Source organism: Leptosomus discolor, chromosome 23 (assembly GCF_034619465.1).
Source record: "Leptosomus discolor isolate bLepDis1 chromosome 23, bLepDis1.hap2, whole genome shotgun sequence".
NCBI classification, from domain to species: Eukaryota; Metazoa; Chordata; class Aves; order Leptosomiformes; family Leptosomidae; genus Leptosomus; species Leptosomus discolor.
The window spans coordinates 5,098,425-5,112,696 of NC_141413.1; the positions used below are offsets into that span (position 1 = coordinate 5,098,425).

The following is a 14,272-nucleotide window of genomic DNA, read 5'->3' on the forward strand; positions in this document are numbered from 1 at the left end:
GGGTACAACAGGCAGTTTTCTTCTTTGAAGACAACACTGCTCCAGAGAAAGCAACCCCAGACACTTATTTCTTCTTCCCCTTTAGCTCCGTGGCCCAAAATCAGCTACGGATTTCAGGTGCCAAATATGAAACATCCTAAAGATGCCTTATTGTCAGAAAGGGAAAACATCCACTTTTAAAAAAATGAGGAGCCTAGGACTGCAGCCTGCTCACCACCGCTCAACTTCAACACACCTTTCATACTCCCCGGCTGTCAAAGACATTGGGCAAAACCTACCATAGTCAAACCCAATCGGCATAAATGGATATAAACACATTTCAACCGGCACATTAAGCACTCTCAGGCAGGATGTCCACAACCAAGGAAGCAAAATCACCCATGGTCCTCTAATATCACATCATGGGCAGGATGAAGTAACAAGTCCTGAAATGTAATTGCCCAAATTGTCTTTGCCAGGTATAAATAAGCAATGGCATTCCCAAGTAAAAACATTTCTTACATACACATTGAGTCACTGACAATACAGCAACAAAAAATACGGAATTTTCTTGCCAAAGCTGAACAACAGACAAAGGAAGCACTAAGAGCTTTTCCTATTTGTATTCCCCATGTTGCTGAGTCAAAATCATAACATGGCTTCAAGCACGAGAAACTCCTAACTCCAGTAGAGCTGTGTCTCAAGCTAACCCTTCACTGATCACTGTAATGAAACTAAAAAAAACCCCAAGAATCACCCTCTCCCAACCCAGGTATTTGCAAACGTACCCTTTGACTTGGGGCCTTTGCCAGGCTCAAGTTCAGAAGAGCTAGTAAGGCAGCTTGTACGTTCCTGCTTCTCTGGGAAAACAAGCAAGTGCCTAACCCTAAGGCTGTGCTGCAGTCCTGTTGTCCCCTGGTTTACTCCTGAACCAGACAGAAAATGCAGACAATCTCTGGCATTATCTTTACACAGGCCACAAGCCCCTCAAGATGTGACATGGGATCTGGAGGAAAGAGGTTTCCATACCTATTTTTAACACAGAAAAGGTTCTTAAACTCCTCTGTTTCTACCAATGCATTAAAAATCTCTTGTAGCTGCTGCTAATAAAATGGGTGCAAATAGGAGGAAAATAACACTCCAGATGCCTTCACCATCGTTGTTTACCTCAACGTAACCTATTTTTTTTAATAATTATTCAAAATAATCCCTGACTGTTGTTATTTAATGAGATAACCTTTCAAATTGAGCAAACCCAAAAGCAAAAAAAAAAAAAAATTGGTTAATCTTTCTAGTGTTTAGAGACACCTCAAGAGCTTCAAACATTTACCTCTCCTTCCCAGCAGCTGAAATGGTTTTAGGAGGATCATGGTTCATACCTCACATTCCCTGGAGCCAGAGATGGTATACGTGCAGGGGCCAGATCCATTAACAGATACATCCATGGTCTCAGAGTTTGTTGGCTTGTAGTCCACGTAATACTCCTGTAAAGGGGAGTTCATTTGCCTTTCAGACTCTCGGGCCTTTTTCCTGCGCCTCTTCATGAGAGAGTGCTGCTGGAGCTGTTTCATGCTGGCTGGATAGCGCTTCCACGACACGTAGATAACCAACAGAATCATGGCCACGGAAAGAAAGAGGGCCACGCTCCCAGCGATGATTTTGTGAAAGGAAACGTGCTCGTACTCTGGTTCCACTCCAGGTGTCGGGAGGTCTGCAGAAGGGCTTGGCACAGCAGATGTTGGCTGATTGCTTTCCAGTTTGGAAACAGTAGGTTTAGGAATGAAGACAGGTCTCTGTGGGGTTTTGGGTGCTTGGTACGATCTTTCAGTAACCACCACCTGGATTTCAGCACAGATATTGTATGTTTCCACAGCATCGCTCACTTTTTCACCCTGGATATGTTTAGGGCCTGCACATATCATAGTGCTTTCTTTATTTCCCTTGAAATTCTTAAGCCAAGTAAACAGAGGGCAAATGCTTCGAGTACATTCCCACATATTTCCGGACAGAGTGATGGAGATGAGCGAGATCCATGTATTGATGGTCTCCTGAGAGATGTTGGTGAGTTTGTTGGAATCCAGGTTCAGCTTTTGCAGGTTGGGGAGGCACTGGAAGGTCCCAGGCTCTATCCCTGTAATGTCATTTCCTGATAAATCCAAGTTGTGCAAGGAACTCCAAGTCCACGTTAACCCTTGGCTAATAGACCGGATCCTATTCCACTGCAAATAAATTGAGCGAAGGTTGAAGAGGCGTGGAAAGTGGGCAAAATTGATCTTAGAAAACTGGTTGTGCTCCAAGTGGAGCTCTGTCAACTTCAAAAGGCCAGCGAAAGCATTACGGGATAAGCTCCGCAGGCGGTTGTAGCCCAAATCCAGGAAGTCAAGGTTTCGGCAGTCTTGGAAAATTCGGATCGGCACGGTTTTCAGCGAGTTAGACCGCAAATGCAAGATCAAGAGTTTGCGAAGGCCCTTGAACTGCTCAGACTGCAACACCTGCAACTTGTTGTAAGAGAGGTCCAGATTGCGGAGGTTGGGGACTGGGTGAAACGTTTTGTTGTGCAGATGGGTAATTTTGTTGGAGCTTAGAATTAATTCCTTCAGCCTGCGGATCCCCTGAAATGCATCCTCATCCACGGAGCTGATGTAATTATGGTCAAGATAAAGCCATATGAGCTGATTCAGGCCCGCAAACTGATTTGATTTAAGCTTCTGAATGCTGTTGTACCGTAACGATAAGCCTTGAGACCCGCCAGAAATATTCTGAGGGATGTCTCTGAATGCGTGAGATTCGCAGTACACAATCTTGCCATCGCATCTGCAGTTCTTGGGGCAAGCTCGCTGAGCCCCCGCAAGCACAACAAACAGCACCATAGGAAGGAGCACTAACACCACACTCATGCCTCTCAGCTGCTTAATTAAATGGAAACCTACAATATTAAAAAGAAAACACATGTGCATTGTAAAGCTACTGAAATAAATCGCCGGCAGATTACTAACGTCAGCGGGGTTTCTAATAAAGCATTAGTGAAGCAGTGGATTCTGAAGACAACCTGTTTGCCTCCTGTCTTGCACTTTTTGTTGTGTAAATGCCTGTTCCTTTGAGTTTCTGGCTTGCCATCTCTCCTACCCGCACCATCACCAAACCTACTCTTGTTATTCAATTACTGGTGGGTGATTTATGATCCCTCAGAAGGACCAAGAGCCTGTTCTCTATTCGCTTTTCTCCTGTACATCATCTCTCAATGTAGCTGGTATATCCTTATCACTAGATGCTGAGGTTTTAACAATAAACATATTTGTCAAGTCACTGTGCTGAATGCTCCATAGTGCTGGAGAGGAAATGAGCCAAAGCTTCTGGTATTTACGTGCTGCTCAACGTGTTTCTTAATAAAAGCAACTGCAAGTCTAATTCCTCCAAAAATTACTAAAAAAGTGAGAAATCTACTTATCATGAAGTTTGATCCATCTTTACAACGTGCATTTATTGTAAAATTAGGCAGCAAGTAAAGGCTTTATTTTTTGCACCAAGCGATTTGTTTTTAAGAGCAGGTTTATTTTTATGTACCTAAAACATATAAACAGATGCACAGAAACCAAGTTCAACCATACAGAGAAGCGTACCACACAATGCCCGTGTGGGACCCCAACACCAAGATAATGGTAGCAGACCTATTTCTTTAAAATGAATCACAGTCTCAACACACATTAATTTGAAGTTAGCTGTGAATACCTAAGCATTTGTTACTTTGCATATACACTATACACTCTGTAAAAACATACACATCAGGTATTTACATCTAAACACTGCCTTAAGGGCAGCAAAACACAGAAAGTTTAAAGGGGTATATTCCTATTTCGACTCCCCTCTCTTCCACAGCCCTACCGATTTGAAGATTTTGCATTGAAGACGTCAAATTTATCATACAGTAGCAATGCTGTTACGTGAGGACAGGCACATTTTCCACATTCTTTGAATAATTATGAAAGGGGCTGGAGGGGCTGTCAGAAAATCCAACATACATACGCACGCTTTCCTTAGCCTGTAATAATTTTAGGACTGCTGCCTCTGTCCAGAGTTGCAATCTTGCTAACAATTAAAATGCATTCTTCCAACAGGAAATATTTTAAGGGCCGGTATCTCCTCGATAAATAACTACTTTATTATTTGTCACAGACACGAAACCAAGCCTGTGCTGCAATTATTTAATCCAATTTTAAACCAAGGGGCCATCTGCAAAATAATTCCTAATCTAAAACGCCCCTGACTACGTGTCTTGCCTTTCACTTTAACAGTTAGATTTTTAATTTAAATCCTCATCTTTTGCTGCTGCCTATGTGCCAGCAGCAGCCAGCGAGAAATATGTTCTGGCTGTTACAGACTTGGGGGCTGGGGGGAAGGAGGGAGGGAAATAAACCTGTCACACTTGAAAAAAAATAAAGACTGGCAAATGACTGCTGGAAATCTAGCAGCAATATTGGGGGTATCTTTTCAAAGAGCAAACAAGCCTTTTCCAAATCACCTATACAAGAAAATCACCCCCTCCCCTTCGCTTCCCACATACTGCAAAGTGTTAACAGTCCTCCCTGACAGCCTGAATAATACCATTACAGGCTCATCGACTATGAATATAAACCCAGAAGAAATTTTGTGTGAGCGTGCCTCATGCATACATGTACTTATCTATACGTCTGCAGGTGTGTGGGTGGCTTGCACAGACAGCGACCGTACTCTCTACAGTCCTTAACTCGGTGCATGCATTTACAGATTAATTACATACAAAACCACTGCAGGAGGAAAGGTGTGTATGTGCGGGGGACACACACACACACATGATCTAAAAATACAATAGCAAGTACAGTGAGTCACCTGGCAAAGGAATGCACTGCTGCTGTTCAGACTGTTTCCCCCTCTCAAACAGCTAATAATCCAACTGAAAAATATACCATCCAGCTGCAGCCGTGCTAACAAACAGGAAAAGTTCACTTACCCATCCTTTTGTCATCAACAAATGTCCTCCTCTTCCTTCTCCAGCTGTCGCCTTCTTTCCTTTTCTGCTTTCCCTTTGCTTCTCTCTCTTTTTAAAACTGGTCTCTTTTCTTTAAACCATCAGAATCTTCATGTCACAGCACGGTTGCCACTCACATCACCGCCATCCAGCGTGCATGCCAGTAACCCACACAAAGTTCCCTAGAGAGGACAAGCAAGAATTTTGGGGATGAGGAAGGGAAAGGACAGGGAAGGGGTTGGGGGTGGGGAAGACAGGACGAAGGATGGGGGGGAGTGTGGGGGGGTAGGGAGGGACTCTAAGCTCTGAGAGCCATTGTGTAAGTCATCAGAGAACCATCAGCATTAAGTGGCAATCAGCAAGTAAAAGCTATAGCAGACCACGAAGGTAAACCAACTTCTCTGGGAGAAATAAAAAAATCTTTCCCGGTACCTAGCATTTCTCATTCTGCTGCCTTTTGCCATTCCCAGACACAGCCATCCATCCTCCAGCTTCCCCGGTCCTGAAGCAGGCAGGCCTCCTGGGCTGTGCGAGCCCCCAGTTTAAAAGCTACGCAGGATAGGTTTATCCATTTAGCTGGTCAGGTTTAAAGTGTTTTGTAGCTGTGCTGAGAGGCAGCTCTTGTCTAATTCAGAAGGCTTTCCAGAGAGCGATGATGCTTTGGAGCTTGTTGGTGCTAATGTTCTAGTTTGTGATACACTGAGTGCCCTCCACTGGAGAAAACAGATCACACATTAAAGGCATGAACAAGTGATCCTGTCATTGCTATGCAGACTTTCTTCCTTCAGAAAAGAAAATTAAAGACACAGTATTGCCTTGCCCACCATCATCCTTTCCCGGACCCCTTTGCCTTCCCTAGATTATTAAATATTTATATTGTGGATTTTCTGGCACACAGTGTAAAACACTAAACAAAACACCTGTTCCCTGGGTACTTGGCAACCTTTTTCTATTTGCCAATCTTCTTCTAATCCACCTGACCTGTATATTTTTCGTGGGCAAATTCTAAACTGTTTTTCTTTTCCTGTACTCACAGGGAGAGAACAGGAACGTTTGCAGATTAAAAGTGGAAGTCGTGTTAAAGGGTCAAGGGGGGCAGGAAACGTGCAAACTGATCATCCATACAGAAGGCATTTAATTGCATGCATCTAATCCAACTGTAAATATACTGAAACCAGCTTGGATTTTCTTTTTTCATCCAAGTGCCTTTCAGCCAGGAAAACACTGAGTTTGATAAACAAGGCAGAAGTGAAGCTGTAGAATGACTGACACCTTTTTTCTCCTGACCTCCTCTTCTCCCCCAGCTCTCCCCCATTCCCAAGCCGTGACTTCTCGCAGCCCAGTGTGCCGGTCTGGATTTCAGCAGATTTCGGCCACAGACCCTGCGGTGGGATTTCGGGTATGACGCTTCTACAGTGTTTCACTTCCTGCTGTTTGTCTGGCTTGCTTACTAGGGCTTGAATTAATTTTCACCCAGGTCAACAGAAAGATGTCAAAGGGATTTGGAGCCAGTGCAGGACCACGCAGAGCTCCTTGGACTAGTTCTGGTCAGCCCTACTAACCAGAAGCAGCAGAGAACATAAGCCTCAGTGCCGCCCCACACAAAGATCCAGGTACCATTTTTGGTTTCAAAGGAAACTCAGGCTTCTCAGAGGGCAGCACTGTACTGTTCCCTGACGTTTTTAACCTGGGTTCCTAAAATTTGTATTTTAAAGCTTATCTTTGTGCTGTCTGTCCAGCTGCTCCCTCCTCTCCCTGTGCTAAACAGACATCCGGTATTTTGAAAAGAATTCTGCACCCAAATCTTGAGTTTAGATGACAAAAAAGGTGGAAGTACTTCATAAAAAGCCTGTCATGAGCTAACCATTTGGCCTTACTCGTTTTTTTAAATATTTCCCCCTTACGACTAAAGAGCGCCCTGCTCAGCATTTTGCAGCCCGTATCGCTTGAGGTTTCTGTGTACTACTACTCAATTCCGCTACTATAACAAAAACGAAAATTGCATAAAACTCAAGGTCAGATTCTGAGCACTTACTTCAGTTCCTTATTCCTGGCTCAGATAAAGACCACTGCTTGTCCCTAATATCCATTCCAAATGAAGTCACCCCTGCCCAGCCCCAGTACCTGGTCCCCTGCAGGATCTCCAGCGGACCAAAAAGCTTGGGACACAGAATGGACGAAGTACTTCAACTCCATTGAAAAAAAAAAAAAATCCAAAAAATAAGCCATAGAAACTAACTTTTCACCTCCTATATCTGCATCCAGCCTGCACATCTCCAAGCTTCCGAACAAAAACCTGGTTTTGTTTGTCCTGTTATGAGATTTCATCGCTATCTATAGAGCAGAGACTGATTTACACAAGAAAAATATAATTAATCACTACTCTGAACTGGCCAGCAGTACATACACCTCCCTTAAACAAGATTCAGAACTTAATTATCATAAATTACATTGAAAGTACTTTTTCCCATATCTCTATTAACTACATCTGCATTACAGTCAGTATCCCTTTAGCTAGCATTCATATTTATTCATGATATAATTTCCTAATAAAGGTAAAAGCTAAAGTATGCAGTTATTACACCTCGTATTGATAATCCTCCAGGAAGAGTCCATTTGAAACTCTGCCAGATCTGAGAGTGAACCGAGGAGAATGATATCTAAAGAAACTGCACCGTTTTTCAGGGGATGTGTTTTCCTGGATCCTTTGATCCTACGAGAGCTGAAGCAGCATTGTCATAAGCTGTCCTACTGCCGTAGACTTACTGAGACTGAAAATCCGCACATTCCTACAAAAAGTTTTAAATAATTTCGTTTTCGTAAAAAATCCTGTGATACTGTAATGGAAATGTTCACATATTCCAAACCAGAAAGCTTTAGTATCTGAGCTAAAACCAAGCGAGCTTTCACTCAACAGCACAAATGCCACCCCCACCCTCTTTTTTTTTAATATATTTTCTGATAAAACATTAAACAAAACCATTTGAACATTTGCCAGAAGAAGAAATGGGGAAGTTTTCATCAAGTCTAAATAAGTGACTCTAAACGGTAAAAACCTCATAGAAGAGGATGAAAATGCCTGTTTGTGCTTTCTTTCTGTTTCTTTAGAGCAGCGAGAGGTACAAGATCTCTGCACAGCTCAGAGAATCCTGAAATGTTCTAAGTGCTCAGCTGATCCTCGTCCAACTGGCAAAGTTTCCTGCCGCCTGACCAAGAGTTACCTAGATAAATTATCCATACTCACAATTTGGTGTGTCATAGGATCTATAGTTTCTCTTCCAGGACAATGGATCTGTACATGTCTAATTAAGTTTTTGATCAATACAAACAGCTGTGATTATTTTTTTATATACACATCAAGTGTACATATACATAGACACACACACAGCCAAGCACGCTTGGAATTTTAGCCTTGACCCTTTCAGCCCATCGATTTGTTCCCATGCACAAATACTTAGAATCAACAACAGTAACTACTACGTACATGGCACAGTGACTTTGCAAAATGTACCAACACCGAGAGCCCTCACAACCTGCCTATAAGGAAGAGAAGAACGTACCTATACTTCCCCGTAGTACCAGCTGTTCAGTTACTGGAGAGCTACAGCCTTGAATAACTTCTAGTAGCAGCAGTGGCAGAACTACTGCTGGAAGGAAATGAGCTAAGGCTCTTTGGCCAATTTCTTATTTTCTGCATACAGAGACCTCTAAGGTTTGTGCTGCTCCTGCACAGGCTATTCAAAATACCCTTGGTGGGAAAGACATGAGAAAAATAGGCAACCTTAAGAGGTGCTCAGGCCTGTCCAAGATACTGCCAGATCCATGTTTGCAAAGCTCATGACTCAGGCAGCAAAGAGCACTTTATATTTCCCCTTGATCTACTCAGCCATTAGGTCATATTGAAGTTGCATTTTCAAGGCTTTATAAAATCGTTTAGACTTCTTGGCTAGATTTAGAGGTTTCAGGCACAAAGAGAACAATTACAGTCATCTAGACAGAACATAAACCAAGAATCCTTGTTTCATCCCAGACCCGTAATTTCTGCGATGACATCCATTTCGTAGAGTGGCCTTTATTCGAAATCCACAAAGGATGGAAGAGCCACCCCATTCCTGTGCAAGCTCCTGCTGCGTTAACACTCCGCACTACTACAGAGCTTTAAGAGTCAGAGCTCTTCAAAGAGCCTGTATTCGGCATGAGCCCGGCATCGGTGTCTTTCCCTGGCCAACATCAACCTTCCATCAGGCACAACAGTCACACATAAGTCTTTGCTCCCAACATCTCCTTTTCTACCAGGTGCTAATGTAACCTGCTGGTGCGTAGGACAGCTCCTGCGATGTGCAACCAAAGACACAACCCCGATACAGCCTCTGACTAAAGAACTTTTGCTTTGCAGTATAACTACGGAGGTTGATATGACTCAAAGCGTAGAATCGGGTCACCTCAGCTGTGGTGATCCCAGATTGAGCCACTGCATCTCATCCGAGATGGCAGATAACACTCCAGGCCAAGCTGGACTCTACACTAGGCCAAATACTAGTTTTAGATTCTCTCCAGCTTTTTTTCAAACCGTTATTCTCACAAGCATATTATCTTCACCGAGATGTGTTCCCTCTTCATTAAGGTTTTATTTAAATTTTTCTTAGACATCTAATAACTATTTTTACTTATAAATTTATCCGCTTAGTGACAAGTGTCTAATCTCAGCTCTAATTGCTTTTAAAGCATCTAACAGCCTTAGCAAACCCAATCTAAAAATAAACAGGCAGCCCAACAATACAGATATCGCATATCCTAAGATTAACTAGAACATAACTCCTCCTCAAACGCAAGCCCTGCTTTTCTATCCAAATGCCAATTCCTTAGTTTGCAGGATCATGTGTCAAGAGTTTGCTGGCAGTGTGATAGAGCCAAGAGATATTTAAGATGTGGATGTACCGCTGTCAACATGTGGGAGCCTGTAACGAAAAGATGGTTGCAACGGCAACAGTTCGACCACGCTCCACGTTGCCCAGGCATGCGGTGCACCGGACAAAGCCGAACGCGCAATGCTGACAACGTTCTTCTGCAGCAGCCCGAAGCCTACCTGTAATCCCCAGGGCTGTTCAGGCAGAGAGGTATCTAATTAAAATAACAAGAAGTAAGAGACCATTCCAGCTGGGCAATTATGCAACACCGGACTGACCACGCACTTCATTAAGAGACTGTTAGAGGTACAAGTCATGTCCATGGTACTGGGAACTGCACCTTTAAGCAAATTTCTTCCCAGCTCTGGGATTCAGGGTGAGGAGGTGCCCATTATCAGGCAGGGGCTGTTGCAAATCCCACTCCACATTGTGAGTCCAAAGAGACTGCTGAATAGAGGATCTTATCACGCTTCCAAACACGGGAAGTACTTCACACACCAAAATACCTCTGTTTCCCAGCACTGAGGATGGAGAGATTTTCTTCATGCCCTCAGTATGGAACACCATTGCACACAGCCTGTTCCAGTAAGATCTTGCACAGGCATCTGGGATCTTGTTCTTATCCTCTAATGCCACATGCTCTGCCCTCTTTGGCCTCAGCTACACCACCCCCCAGCAGTCACTCACTCCAACTACTTAGCATCATGGCCAATGGAAGTTATCGACACCTCCAATCAGCCTGTTTAGCTTTCACGTAAAGATCTTTAAGTCGCTGCATTCAAAAGGAGCTTGCAAATTCCACAGGCTAAAAACGAGTACAAATTCTCCAAGCTAATCTGGCACATTCTGAACGAAACAGATGTGTCCACATTCGATGTGTACTAGTAATGTACAGACACAAACAGGAGTCTTTACATATGTAAATGGGCGTATGTATTTCATGAACTAGCTTGCACATCAAATTTTGCTTAACATGTACTTTGCACAACGCTGCTGCAATGAGAAAGACAAAGTTAATTGGCAAGCCTTTCAAAACATGACTTCCTTCAACGTCATTACAGGCAAAACAGTAATTAGGGGGGAACAACTTTGTGATTTCTAAGGTGTCTATATAGAGTTTTGAACTGTATCTGCAAATGAGCACCAGTTCAGAACAAAAGGGGAAGCGGACTCTGCCCACCCAAATTGTTTAGGAGAGTTCCCTGGAAAACCGACCACTGGGGGTGGGCCCAGCAGCATGTGCAGGAGGACAGGGACAGCCAGCCAGCGTGTGCATGCATGCATTTCACTGCTCCAAAGTAATCAACTTCCCTGCTTGAGTGACAGCATGAGCCAAATCCATCCAAAATCTGCCTCTGCAGTTTCTGACCCACAAAGACTCTTTAACCTTCTGGGTGCTTCTGCTAGGAAGCGTTATCACAATCCTGTAAAGATGACACCAGGCCTCTTTGAAGACACAGCCATCCTCTGTAAGAGGTGTACTAGCACAGCTACACTGATCAAAAAAAATAGGTCCTTCGCTCATGTTTCCTAACAACTTTTCAATACACTGGTTAATAAAGGCACACAAGAAATGACCACATCTTGCTTCTCTGCTTACATAGCAACTGGCATAATGGATCAGTATTTTGGCATATCTTTATCTCACTAATGCATTTTAACTCAAAGTGAGCGTTTTTGTAGGGATAACAGTCTTCAGTACAGAGACACATGAACCAGCCAACAACAACAATTCAAATCACAGGATTAAATGCTACGAACTCAGGGTGAGCTTTCAGGGAAATGAGAACGTGTTTCATCATATCATCTTGAACACATGATGCCTGACTTTGTTAACAATCAGCTCCAGTGGAATGATTTGGTGATAAGCCCTACTTCGAGCCGACTTATCTGGGCTGTATTCACTGGCTTCCTTTTCATTTGGTCTCATTCACCAAGGCTGAAACAGATATGCCACTCAGAAATCAAATGCTGCAAATTAAGCTAGCATGCATCTTTGCTTCAAGGGCTACTGAACTCAGACCTTGGGTTTTCCTTTCCCCCTCTCTCCCCACTGCTAGTAAACTATGAATAAATTAGCAATTGGAGTGTAATGGCTGGAGCAAGTTCATTACTATCCTGTCATCCTGGGCAGAGGTACAACTTCTGACATTGAGGCTCTAATGTCCTGTGAAGTATGGATGGGAATGCATACATCCAAGTTCTTATCTTCAGCTCTTCATATGCTAAATGTTTAATTGTCAGCTGTTCATGACGGCTGCCATTTGGCTGGTACATTAAAACCAGCACACAATAAAACCCTTTCTGGATTCCTGAATGTGTTTCTACACTATTAAAGTATGGTTGATTTTAATGCAGCACATAGAATCAGCAAGACCGTTCCCCCACCTGTATGTATGGTGTCACACATAGAGTTAACAGAGAACTCCGCAGCTAAACAAAGATGCAGAGAGAACGTGACTGTCTCCCATTTGACAGATGAAGAACTGAAACTTCAAAGGACCGACATGCTCCAAGTCTCACAGAATACCTGTAGCAGATTGTGCACTGATCCGGTACCTTTTCAGATTCCATCCACGGCTTACACCCATGACTACCCTTCTTGTAGACCAACCAAGCTCTCAAGTTGTGACCAAACAAAAAAAAAAACCCTGCAGGACACAGTCAAGTTCCCTAATCCTGGACTACATTAAATACCTCAGGTTAAAAGCCATACTAACCATGAGTCACGGAAAAAGGAGGCGCACAGCCATAGAACAAGAGGCAACGAACACAAGTCACAGCGCAGGAAACAGCAACTAGATAGAAGGAAGGATGTTTTCATCACGGGGTGGTCACATACCAGAACAGGTTGCTCACAGAGGTTGTGGAATCTCTACCCTTGGAAATATTCAAAACCAGAGTGGACATGGGCTGAAGTAATCTGGTCTAGTTGAACTGCTTTGAATAGGAAGGGCTGGACTATAGATATCCAGAAGTCCCTTCCAACATCAATTACTCGAGAAAAGGAAAGTAAGCACCTAGGACTTTCAGGGTGAATTAGATACACACCTTACTGCTTTTGTAGAATTCTATCAGGCACCAGTCAGCATGTTCAGCAAGTAAACAACTCTGTAAATCAGGACTGAAGTTCCTCATATGATGCTCTCACATAAAAGGACAGCTTTTCACACCTGAAGTACCCACAACTGGAACCTGAAATGGAAAAAGAAAACGCTCAACACTCAGAAAGTTTCATTCTTCCAGAACTCTGAATGACCAGATGGGTAAATAGACAACAAATGAACTCTTCAGTTACTGGCAACAGTTAATTCTCACTAAAGTGAAAGACTGCAACTGATTTTAATTTTATATTGAATTGTGTCTCTATGCGAGTGTATTCAAAACATGAAGCACTCCTGAAATAGGAATTTTTTCATCGGTACTCATTCCATCTGACATATACAACATGGAATACCACAAGCATTAATCCTTTCTATGGTTTTCATTTGTTTGGGATTTCAGAAAGGCTTTCTTAAATTTTTCCCCCTGTCACTCTACCTCTTATGCTCCTCAAACCCTGCTCATAGGAAGTTTCCAATCTACTTAGCAGATTCACGACCCAGAAGATCAAGAGGGTAGGCACCTACTGTAAGTACCTGGATTGACTATAAACTCCACAGACATTACCACTAGGTTGTTTACTCACTAAGATGAATAGGAGAAGGAAAATACTGGCCTCTACCTAGCTACATACCGAAATTGTATGTAAGCGTCAGTACAGCACATTCACGCTGCGGGCAGCCTGTGGACAAGACAGAAAGGGAGGCTACTAAGGATGATTTGCAAGAGACAGTCCTATTCCTACAAGGCTACTCCTGCTACTCCTGCTCAAGTCCTAGTGCATGCAGGGACCCTGCTCACAGAAGTATTTGGATTGGAAAAGACCTTTAAGATTATCGAGCCCATCCGTAAGCCAGTGAAGGCTTCCATCAGCATTCTCCCACAACTGCAGCAGCCACAGGATGAAATCTGTTTCTTGTACGCATTTGGAATCTGTGCAAAGGTAACTTCCTTCCTTATTCCTTGATTTCCACAGGAAAGCCTGAGAATGGCAGCCTGGAGCTGTTCCCTTTCTGAAAAGACTAGCTGAAGCCACTGGGATCCAGCTGCTGCTGCCGGTCATTTTTCCTGCATCATTAACTTCTCTTCCCTTCTCGTACAGCAGAGCAGAATGACAGCTGAAGGTTTCTGCAGTATGAAAACTTTCTGATCCTGCTGTCTCTGTACCCACTGATGCCATCATGGCAGGTACGCCTGCTGATCAAAGTTAACAGGCACGCGGCCTTAACAGCACTAATTTTCATGCATTCACAGCACTTGTAGGTGCCCGACTAGACAT

The 14,272-nt window shown here is 43.3% G+C and overlaps 1 protein-coding gene across 1 annotated transcript in view; it reads right to left on the bottom strand.

Moving 5' to 3' along the window:
- The window catches only part of LRRTM4 (leucine rich repeat transmembrane neuronal 4), a 217,075-nt gene extending 214,145 nt beyond the window's left edge, over positions 1-2,930 (bottom strand). Inside the window, exon 1 of the mRNA XM_009961782.2 lies at positions 1,359-2,930. Coding sequence (XP_009960084.2) covers positions 1,359-2,930 — 1,572 coding nt within the window. The remainder of the gene's footprint in view (positions 1-1,358) is intronic.
- Positions 2,931-14,272: the final 11,342 nt, after the last annotated feature.